The sequence below is a fragment of the Salvelinus namaycush genome, chromosome 39, assembly GCF_016432855.1.
Source record: "Salvelinus namaycush isolate Seneca chromosome 39, SaNama_1.0, whole genome shotgun sequence".
NCBI lineage: Eukaryota > Metazoa > Chordata > Actinopteri > Salmoniformes > Salmonidae > Salvelinus > Salvelinus namaycush.
In genome coordinates this window covers 22,598,774-22,609,682 of record NC_052345.1, presented here as the reverse complement: position 1 = coordinate 22,609,682, position 10,909 = coordinate 22,598,774, and the positions used below count along the sequence as shown (strand labels likewise).

The 10,909-nt window shown below is 41.5% G+C and overlaps 1 protein-coding gene across 19 annotated transcripts in view; it reads right to left on the bottom strand.

The window, feature by feature from the left end:
- Window positions 1–448: 448 nt before the first annotated feature.
- The window catches only part of LOC120032904 (sodium/calcium exchanger 1-like), a 36,112-nt gene continuing 25,651 nt past the window's right edge, over window positions 449–10,909 (bottom strand). For 2 of the 19 annotated variants that reach the window (XM_038979147.1, XM_038979148.1), the window contains exons 3-8: window positions 10,153–10,173; window positions 9,720–9,737; window positions 5,778–5,905; window positions 5,201–5,300; window positions 1,185–1,457; window positions 449–842 (exon numbers count right to left, since the gene is read on the bottom strand). In XM_038979147.1, coding sequence (XP_038835075.1) covers window positions 466–842; window positions 1,185–1,457; window positions 5,201–5,300; window positions 5,778–5,905; window positions 9,720–9,737; window positions 10,153–10,173 — 917 coding nt within the window. In that variant the 3' untranslated portion in view covers window positions 449–465. Of the gene's footprint in view, window positions 843–1,184; window positions 1,458–5,200; window positions 5,301–5,777; window positions 5,906–6,597; window positions 6,613–6,708; window positions 6,778–7,965; window positions 7,983–9,598; window positions 9,614–9,719; window positions 9,738–10,152; window positions 10,174–10,799; window positions 10,817–10,909 lie in introns of all 19 variants that reach the window. The other 17 variants (XM_038979143.1, XM_038979144.1, XM_038979146.1 and 14 more) reach the window with 13 other exon arrangements.

Sequence of the window (10,909 nt, the reverse complement as noted above, 5' to 3'; positions counted from 1 at the left end):
GAGCTAGAGGACAAACACTAAATGAATAGTAAAAAAAAAAAAAAAAAAAAAAACTATTTTTGGGCCACCATCCTGCTGGTGTTGGTTCAGAGGCCTTAGTTGTAGTAGTGGATGCTTCGGATGTCTTGGATGTGGCAGTAGATGGCTTAAGCATAGGACGAGATAGAAGGGTATGCAGAGTCATGGATGTTAGATTTAGGATAAAGACCTTGGATGTCAATAAAGTGGTTCTTTTTAGAAGCATTAAAATATATTTTAGAAGCTTCAAAGACTAAAAAGCTTTAAAATATTTTAGAAGCTTTCAAATACTTTTGAATAGCTTTATTAGACCTTATAGAAGCTTTCAGGGACTAAGAAGCTTTCAAAGATCTTTCAGAAGCTTTTGAAGACTCTCGAAGCTATGGCTTTCTTAGATCTTTTAATTATTCCTTTTTGAATCTTGCTGTTAGATACTTTATAGAGAAGTTAGAAGCCCTTGATGTGGCAATAAGCTTCCAGGGAGGAGAATACAATGTACATGAGCCACAGGCTGAAGAAGAGACAGGTGGTTGCGATTTTGGGGCCACGGGGCCCACCCAGCTCGCCCCCAATCTCGGGCCGGCGCCGGTACATGAGCACGGCCACGGCGACAAAGGCGAAGATGGTGAATAGGGTGACGGAGAAGGCCAGGGTGCCCGGGTCCACCCGGAAGTCGTTGCCCTTGGAATTGTGGTAGATGGCGGCGATGGACCAGGCCACGCCGATGCCCAAGAAGACGTTGACGGCATTGCTGCCCGTTACGTTGCCGATGGAGGCATCGGCGTACTGGTCCTGGATTGCGGCTACCTTGCTGGCAAATGTGTCTGGGGGAGAGAGAGAGAGATAAAGGGAGAATTGGGAATGGTGATAGGGTAACACAGATCCAAAATTATATGTCAATGCATGACAAGAGCTATGACATAGTGTACTATTCAAGAACACTTCATATAAACCCTACATAACACTGCTTTTGACAATGACAATGCCTAATTATGATAAAACCCTGTCATGAGAGTAAAGAGTTAGATGGTGTATGTTACTAACCTGGCGTCCCAATGCCGCAAACACCAGATTGGTGACAGAGTCTTAATAAGACCCAGAGTTTGTGAATATGTCTTAGCGCGTGTATGCGTGTCTGGGTGTATTGCAGCATGCATGGAACGCACCTGGCACAGACGTCCCGAGCGCCACAAACACCACGGCGGTCACGGAGTCCTTGAGGCCCACGGTACAGCCAAAGTGGGAGGCCAGGTCTCCAATGAAGGCGGTGAGCAGGCCAATCATACTGATGGAGACCACGAAGCAGGCCCAGCCGTTCCAGTAGTCGGTGGGCGGCACAAATGCGAACAGGAGCTTCCAGAAGATGGTGAGGAAGTGCATGACGTAATCAAAGCAGGAGGGCAGCTTCTCCTCGCCGCACTCGTCCTCATCATCATCGCCTGAGACATTTTTAGGGGAGGGAAGATGTGTTGTATTTATTTTATTTAACTAGGCAAGTCAGTAAAGAACAAATTCTTATTTACAATTTAGGAAAAAGGCCTCCTGCGGGTACGGGTGCTGGGATTTAATACAAAAATATATATATACAGTTGAAGTCGGAAGTTTACATAAACCTTAGCCAAATACATTTAAACTCAGTTTTTCACAAATCCTGACATTTAATCCTAGTAAAAATTCCCTGTCCTAGGTCAGTTAGGATCACCACTTTATTTTATGAATGTGAAATGTCAGAATAATAGTAGAGAGAATGATTTATTTCAGCTTTTATTTCTTTCATCACATTCCCAGTGGGTCAGAAGTTTAGTATTTGGTAGTATTTCCTTAAAATTGCTTAACTTGGGTTAAACGTTTCAGGTAGCCTTCCACAACCTTCCCACAATAAGTTGGGTGAATTTTGACCCATTCCTCTTGACAGAGCTGGTGTAACTGAGTCAGGTTTGTAGGCCTCCTTGCTCGCACATGCTTTTCCAGGTCTGCCAACAAATTTTCTACAGGATTGCGGTCAGGGCTTTGTGATGGCCACTCCAATACCTTGACTTTGTTGTCCTTAAGCCATTTGCGGCAAATCTGATGGCCAAATGGTAAAGAACATCTAGCCCCCCAAGAGCACCCTTACCTGCCGATCTATAAATTATGTCTCCGTAATCTAGCATGGGTAGGATGGTCATCTGAATCAGGGTTAGTTTGGCAGCTGGGGTGAAAGAGGAGCGATTACAATAGAGGAAACCAAGTCTAGATTTAACTTTGGCCTGCAGCTTTGATATGTGCTGAGAGAAGGACAGTGTACCGTCTAGCCATACTCCCAAGTAGTTGTATGAGGTGATTACCTCAAGCTCTAAACCCTCAGAGATAGTAATCAAACCTGTGGGGAGAGGGGCTTCTTCTTACCAAACCACATGACATTTGTTTTGGAGGTGTTCAGAACAAGGTTAAGGGTAGAGAAAGCTTGTAGGACACTAAGAAAGTTTTGTTGCAGAGCATTTAACACAAAATCCGGGGAAGGGCCAGCTGAGTATAAGACTGTATCATCTGCATATACATGGATGAGAGAGCTTCCTACTGCCTGAGCTATGTTGTTGATGTAAATGGAGAAGAGCATGGGGCCTAGGATTGAGCCTTGGGGTACTCCCTTGGTAACAGGCAGTGGCTGAGACAGCAGATTGGCTGACTTTATACTCTGCACTCTTTGAGCGAGGTAGTTAGCAAAACCCCGGTAGTTAGTTGTAACCCCAACTTCGTAGTTCAATTTCAACATTTAACATGGTTAAAACCTCTGCTACAATGTTAAGTTTCTCTGCAATGTAAACAAGCCAAACTGTGAGGAGACCAGCAGAAACTAGCACCCACTAGTCCATTCTAAATTAAAACACAGACGTTCAGGCTTTCCTAGTAGTGTTAGCCGTTAGCTCCACTCTCTCCACTCCTTACAGACTGTGTGGAGAGTGAATGTCCACATGACACAAACAATGAAGCCTCTCATCACATCAAGTCAGGACGGTGAGCCACATCTCTACTCATTGAAGCCATGGGAGAGTTCATTAGGGTGACTGACAGCGTTGCTTAAAATAGCTGATGGGCAAAATCCATCTGAATGCGTTTCTCTGCATGGGAGCAGGGAATGGTCACGTTTTAGTGTGTGGGTATGTGTGTGCGTCTGTATTTGAGTGTATTTTTGATAATACAATACATGTCGTGTCCATGAGTATGTCTCAAGACATAGGTCTGCATTTCAGTACTTGTTTCAATGTTTGTTTCTACGTGTGGGTGCGTGTGCTCATGCATGCATTTGAGTGGACAGGAGGCCATAGTGGTTAAACAGATCCAGCTTGACCATGTCCTGTCCTGTTTTGTTTTCCATTTTAATTTGTGTTACAGATTAGGGATGAGATCAACCATAGCCCATCTGCAGCAAAGACTCTGTGCCTATCCTAGTGGAAAGGGTCTTCCTGGATATTAGCACAGTTCAGAACTCACGAGTACACACACACACAATGGTCGTGTCCGAATACCCATGCTTGCATTCTGAATAGTAGGCATTGTTTCATAGAATGTTTGTATGTGAAATTCCAAAATGTTTGTATGCTTTAAATGGCAGTGTCACGTTCTGACCTTTATTTTCCTTTGTTTTTGTCTTTAGTTAGTATGGTCAGAGCGTGAGTTGGGGTGGGCAGTCTATGTTATGTGTTTCTATGTTGAGGTTTGTCTTTTGGCCTGATATGGTTCTCAATCAGAGGCAGGTGTTTTGCATTGTCTCTGATTGGGAACCATATTAAGGTAGCCTGTTTTCACTGTTGGTTGTGGGTGATTGTTCCTGTTCGTGTGTTCCTGGTTTTTTCTGTGTTCACTAGTTCGGGACTGTAGCTTCGTTGGTTTTTCGTCTGTTTATTGTTTTTGTTCATATTCAGAAGTATTCTAATAAATTATGGATACGCACCACGCTGCGCTTTGGTCCTCCTCTCCTTCTACAGACGAAAGCCATTACAGGCAGGATGTCATACTAATTTCAGCTTTTCAGCCAGTAGAATTCTCTGTACACTTTTGAGGAAGAGAATCGTCTTTCGAGAACCAAGTGTCTGACAACAGCTGACAATCAGCTGAGGGGACGCGCTGTACCAAAAGGAACGAATGGCGGGAATAAACGGAATTGCTCCTTAGATTATGCATCCTCAGGATTCTATTATGCTGATATTTGTTGCTTACTGAATTCATTCTTTTTTAACAGTATGTGATACTAGCACACAATATGCAGTTTAAGTAAGTAGTAGGCAAGCCTGATTCTGGACATGGCCACAAACACACACGTAGTTTAGAACCCCATGAGCAGACTAAATCAATACACGGACTTTTTAATGATCTCATTACTACTGTATCCCTGGAGGAATCACCTCTGGAGCGCACTCCCATGGCTAACACGCTTTGTCATCTCTACTCAGGCCCTCAGTGGAACTTTCTGTGTGTGTGTGTGTCTGTCTGTGTGCGTGTGTTCATGCATGCGCGTGTGTAGGTAGGTGTGTGTGTGAGATGTGTGTGTATATGTGATTGTGCATGTGAGATCGTGTGGGTGTGTGTTGCTTGATGAGTTCGTTGTGCTTCGGCGCTACCCTGCTGATAAATCAACAGTGCGCATTGTGTCTGGAATGTGCTTCGGAGGGCGCCGTTACAAGAACTTCACAGTTCCCGCTAATTACAAAAAGCATTCCAATTAAGATTTGGGCAGATGGTTTTGTGGGGGTGATTGTGTAGCCAATTAAGACAAATGTGATATGAAAGGAAAATAACATCATATTTTCTCTTTTGGACAAGATTTGATTTTGCTCTGAATACATCATCCTGTATTGTTGTCCAAGAATCCGAATATAGGCTGGTTCCCAAATGGCAACCTATTCACTATAGTGCACTACTTTTCAACAGAGCCCTATAGGCCTTGGTCAAAAGTAGTGCACTTATAAAGGGAATATGATGCCATTTGAGACGCAGATATGGTTTTTAAGAGGTTACCTTGAAGGGTTCTTCCTACTGCACTTCCTAGACCTAGGGAGTGTTCCCCTGTCACTCTAGTTGTGGCTTGCTCTTTTGGGGTTGTTAGGCCTGGATTTTTGGTTAGTCACTTTGTTACAAACACATTCTAACAAGCTCTATAGGCTGCCAATTAAATGATTGATTGATTGATTGATCTGCTTACCAGAGCTGACTGTGATAGCTTCCATAAACTGCTGCCTCCAGCTATTGGTTCCAATCAATAGAGCCAAGTTGGTCTTCTTAATCAGCTTATCCACTGTGTTCTGTGGGGCACCAGAAAATAATATTTCAGTCTAATAATCCTCAATCCTGGTTATTTAGCATTCCACAAACACAGATACATGCCCAACGAATACACCTTGGCAGTGCACATGATGTAAAAGTCTATACAATACAATAAAGACAAAGCAGTTTGATTTATCAGGCCAGACTGGGAACCAAATAGTGCACTATTTGTTTTACGGTCCTATCAAAGCTGTGATTTACTATTATTAAAGGTACAATTTGCAGGTTTGCGCGCGACCCGAAATATTTCAGATATAAATGAGAGATAATGATTTGCCACTCTCATTGAAAGCAAGTCTGGTAAGCGGTAGGGTAGACCTGTTCTTTGTGCGGTATGCTATGCTTCCCCTCTGCAAGTTTCGTTTTTGCTTTTTTTTTTTCTTCAATTTTATACTTCAGCTTCAAAGAGCTAAAAATACAATATTTTGGGTTATTCAAAATATAATTTCACGTACCTTGAACTCATACGACTCCTCGATGACGACTTCCAGTTTGACGTGCTCCCCCAGGGTGGGCCGGCCCATCCCAGCGATGCGCCGTTCCTCCTCCTCCTTCTTGGAGAGAGCTTCCTCGTCCCCTTCCTCTGAGGGAGAGAGGGGAGAAAGAAAGGGAGTGAACACATTTGGGTGGTCAGTGGCCATGACAAGGACGATACCCATAAAAGGCCATGCATGTATGTCCGTGAGTGGCCAATGTAGCTGTTGACTGCTCAACAACTGCTCTTGAAAATATGGACACTTTTCCAAATATTGTGCTCAGCTGTGCCGTACTATGCTGCCTTGGATATTTTATTGTCACATCATCCTTTCTAGCACAGCTCCAGCTACTGTGTTGGATGCATAACCTGGCCTGTGCATAACAGTTCAGCTTGGTTCAGTTTAGTGAGGCTCATAAGTGTGAAAATGTCACTTGAGTCCAGGTTTCTGTTGCAAGTGTACCTTCTTGTGCTCTGTTTATGCTAATTGATTAACGATAAAGTGAGGACTAAGAAAAGTGTGCATACACAGGCTACCATAAATGATCTATGGACATAGATAGTAGGAGAAGCCACAAAGGTGTGTGAAAGAGGCAAATGTGCAATAGCTGCAGGATACGGACTATTAGCTTTGCAGTGACAACCTAGCCATTTGACTGGCCCAAAGCTAGTCACCAAAGCAGGAGCACTGGCGTACTGAGCTGATAGAGAAAGGGGGTTCATTCAGAAAGAGTGACACTGGAAATGTGAAAGCAGACTGTTAATTCACAGAGATTTCCAGCTGGAGGCAGTATTGGGACATCCGTGACAGAGAACTCATGAGTCACATGAGCGAGACGATAGAGAAGTGAGGGAGGATAGAGGAGAGCGAAGTGAGGGGAGGATGGAGAGGACAAAGGGAGGATGTATACCTGCAATGCTGATAATGGTGGCAGGGACAGGGTTATCCCTACCCTGCACTTTCCGGTAGACGTCCCTGCCTGAGGGATAAGGTCACAGTTCAAAGTTCATTGCACAAGGAGCCCCCATTAGATTGAAAAAAAACTGTTTCCCAATGTTTCCGGATAAGTCAAAAACACTATCCAATATATTTCACAATATTATGGTGGAGGAACGCACGTTTCATTTGAAAAGTTGTTGAGATTCTTTGATCCCACTGTAAACATTACTTTGTTGAGTACATTAATTTGAGTACATTTGCTTTGAGACTTTTGTTAAAGTTGCAGCTCTAGAGGAGTCAAGTTTTTTAAGTTATCCGGGGGGAACCAGTGACAGTGTTTGATTGAAAATATTATTTTTCATACAGCATTTGGATCACAAACACACCTGATTCAGCTAATCACGGCCCAGACTGAAGAGCTGAATGAAGTGTGTAGCCTAAGTGCTATCAAGTGTGTTAGTGCTGGGCTGGAACAAAAGCCTGCACACCCAGTACCTCTCTTGAACCGGAGTGACCACTGATATAGCACATACAGCCATCACCAGGCATGTTAGGTGAAATGGCTATACAACTGGTCACACCTTACACAACAAGAACACATTCATAAACCATGTATGAATCATTTGTAATAACCGCATTACCATGATACAAGTGTGTCAAGTGTGTAAGCTTTATGAATGTCTATTTCCTGTAAAATAGGGGGAATTCAACTCAAGTTCTTTGGGACATGAAATTATCTGAGTCAGAATTGAACTAGTTCCGTTTCGTTACATTGTTATATTTACCTTATCAGTATATAGTTGAGTAAGTACAAAGTGTTGGTGGAAATTGCATTCCCAAGAGACTTGATTGAACCCTGATGAATAGTGTGACCTGGCCATTAACGGTCCACGACCCAACCGTTAAAGGACGGTGTGCTCAGTGATACCAGTGTGAGTGTCTGATCACGGGTGTGGTGCATATAAGCCAAAGTGGACAAAGGGCAAAAGCTGTCTCGTTGGAGGTCAATCTAGGCTTTGAATCATTCCACGAACCCCGGTGGCATGCAAATGACACGTGTCTCGGGACGTACACGCCAGTGGAGGCTGCTGATGGGAGGAAAGCTCCTAATAATGGCTGGAGTGAAGTCAATGGCCAGGGTTACTAGTTACCTGTCCAGAATTGTAATCAATAAAGTAACTTTTGGATTACTCAAACTCGGTAACGCAATCTGATTACATTCAGTTACTTTTGGATTACTTTCCCCTTAAGAGTCATTAGAAGAAGACAAAAATGTATGTTACCAATTGAAGGACATCTATTGCAGGATAAATCAATGTTGAAGTTTACATAGTTGGACATATATGGATGTTAAATTTGACTTTACTACATATAATAATACGACTAAATGATATCTTTACATTAATATATATCATTTATAAGTCCAGAAATGGATGTACCAACTACAGATCAAAAGTGTGCGAGTTTGAACATGTGTCCATTAGGCCTATGGATGTTTTTTTATCAGCATGAATTAGATTGAGCAATAAAATCCCCACTTTTATTCCATAGGCTGGGATCTGCACTATGCAGCTGTTGCAAGAGTGCATTTTTCACTGGCTGGCCAATGGTTTAAAAAACAATGATTGATAAGCACCTTGAACTTGTTGAATTCAACCATTATTGGGCTCAAATACATATTTAGATTTGGTAACAGTCATCCACAACAACCACAATCCGTAAGGCGCAAATAGCAAAATGAGAGAGCAGCAGTGTGATTCACATCAATACGCTTTGTAGATATCAATAATAAGTGATACCCATATCGCCATAGACTACACCACTGCTGTCATCCTTTACCTCCAAGCGTTTATTAAAGATGGATAATCTGTGGATGCCGACAGCAGTCGCACCATTGGAAGACATTACTTGTTCTGTAGCCCACACACGCTTATCCGTGCTCTTTTCCCGCGATCCATCAAACACATTTGGTGTGTCATCATAATGGTCAGACTGGCTCAGGTGGAACACATTTTAATGTGCACCTTGTTTCAATGCTGATTTGAATGTCATTGAGAAATCAAAGATTTGTTTTTTCAAACATCCTTTCTGAATTCAAAAGTAATCCTCGAAGTAATCCTGTAGTTTTTCAAAAGTATCTGTAATCTGATTACAGTATTTTTTTTCTGGTAATGTACCGGATTACAGTTACCATTTTTTTTTTGTAATCCCTTACATGTAACGGATGGCATAGTATCAAACACATCAAAGATGTGGTTTCCATGCGGTTAATACCACTTCATTGACTCCATTCCAGCCATTATTATGAGCCCCCTCAGCAGCGTCCACTGGTACATGCCTACAGAAACACACAGTGTGGTCACACACAGTGAGGTCATTCATCCTCTTTCACACTCTTTCGCACACAGTGAAGTGTGACTCATTCAGTGATAGGATAGGCCTACATGTTGAATGCCTGGAAGTGCAAACCCCCAAAAAACGACATTTCTAGTATCAAAGAAAAGACTATAGTAGTACTACAGTAGTACACAGTCGAATATATTCATTCAAGTGTACACAGTGCTGTCTTTGGAGTATATTTGATTTGAAAATATGCCATGCTCAAATCAACTAAAGTCTATCAAAGCTTTCTCAATATAATCAATCTATTACATTGGTTTATTATAAATGTCTATGTGTAAATAGACATAGTTATAAAGATAGTCTAAACAATGAAAGAGTAGCCTGAAAGGCTTGTGCCATTAGTAATGGGTAGTAGAACGCACGATTCTCACCAAGGTGACATATGTTACTTGAATTTTACTTGCTTTAAATTTCACCGATTTTAAAGCAATCAATTACAACACTGAATCGTCTCTTACCATAAAGCCTTTTGTCTATTAAAATGAATAAAAATGACCCATTAATTAATGAATGAATCAATCAATATATACATTGAATCCAAAATAATAAAAAAACAATTATAATAGCAATATTCCATACCTGTCTTCACGAATCCACCTAAAACCAAAGAAAATAAAGAAAATAAATCAAACATGCCTTTTGGTTGTGAGTGGGTATTAGTTTATATGAAGTACCTTAATAGTATTATTCATTAATGACACATTTTGATCAGCAAATAATAATTAAACTCTAGTAACAAAAATACCGTATAAGCCTACTTCCAACTCACTCTTTAATAAGAACAATTACACATGTTTTCTTGCAACTGAGAACATAATTTAGGAAATTAATTTACCCTTCTGTAGAAGGTTACCATGTACACGGACTGCCAGTGTATGCACTTTTGACACTTCACTACAATAGTAACAGACAATGATTGGCATTTCAAGTAATAGGTGACTTCAGAAGCGAGGGAAACAAAGAGTGTGACAGCACACCAGAGCAGACTAACGAGAAAAAGTAGGCCGCTTACCAATTTCTTGAAGCAACACAGCTGATAGGATGGAAACAGATGATACAAGAGACAGTTGAGCAGAGAGAAACGAGACATGAGAAACGGAAACAAGTAACAAGGGAAACAGAGAAATTAATATACACAAGCCGGTGGCAAAAAGTTATAGCCATCAGGCAAGTTAGTTATAATATATAGATTTCGTGGTTAGGTTGTTGTTCACTACAGACTAGACATGTCTAGCAAGTTTTTGAATTCGAAATCAGACTTGTAGGACTCGAAATGTTATACATTAAAATGCCAATGAAACACTTGGGCCAATCAAATCTCAGAGGTAGTGTATATTGGGCAGAATTTAAATTCGCAATATCTGTGAGAATTGAAAAATGTAACATATTCGGAAATCAAAACAAGGTATCAGTGAGCATTTGTTACACGCTAAATGTTTCCACTGGATGAAAGTTTAAACAATGAGAAAGGATGCCTAAACGCACACTGAATAAGTCAAGACAGAGTATTGTCAAAATGATGCGCTAACATTATCCCGCAGCGTACTGTTTTGGGCCCAGTTTCCTGAGATGGAACTGAAGTCTCATAAGAGCGTTTTAACGATGCACCGTCCCTAATGTCCCAAAATGTAACATTACGAAGGTTTTGGGAAACAGGGCCTCGGGCTCTGGCATTGCTTCATTTGGAGGTATACATAAAAAAAAGATGAAATGAAATGGCACCACAATAAACATGTATGGCAATCACTTCTCTGTGATGGCAAAGTTTC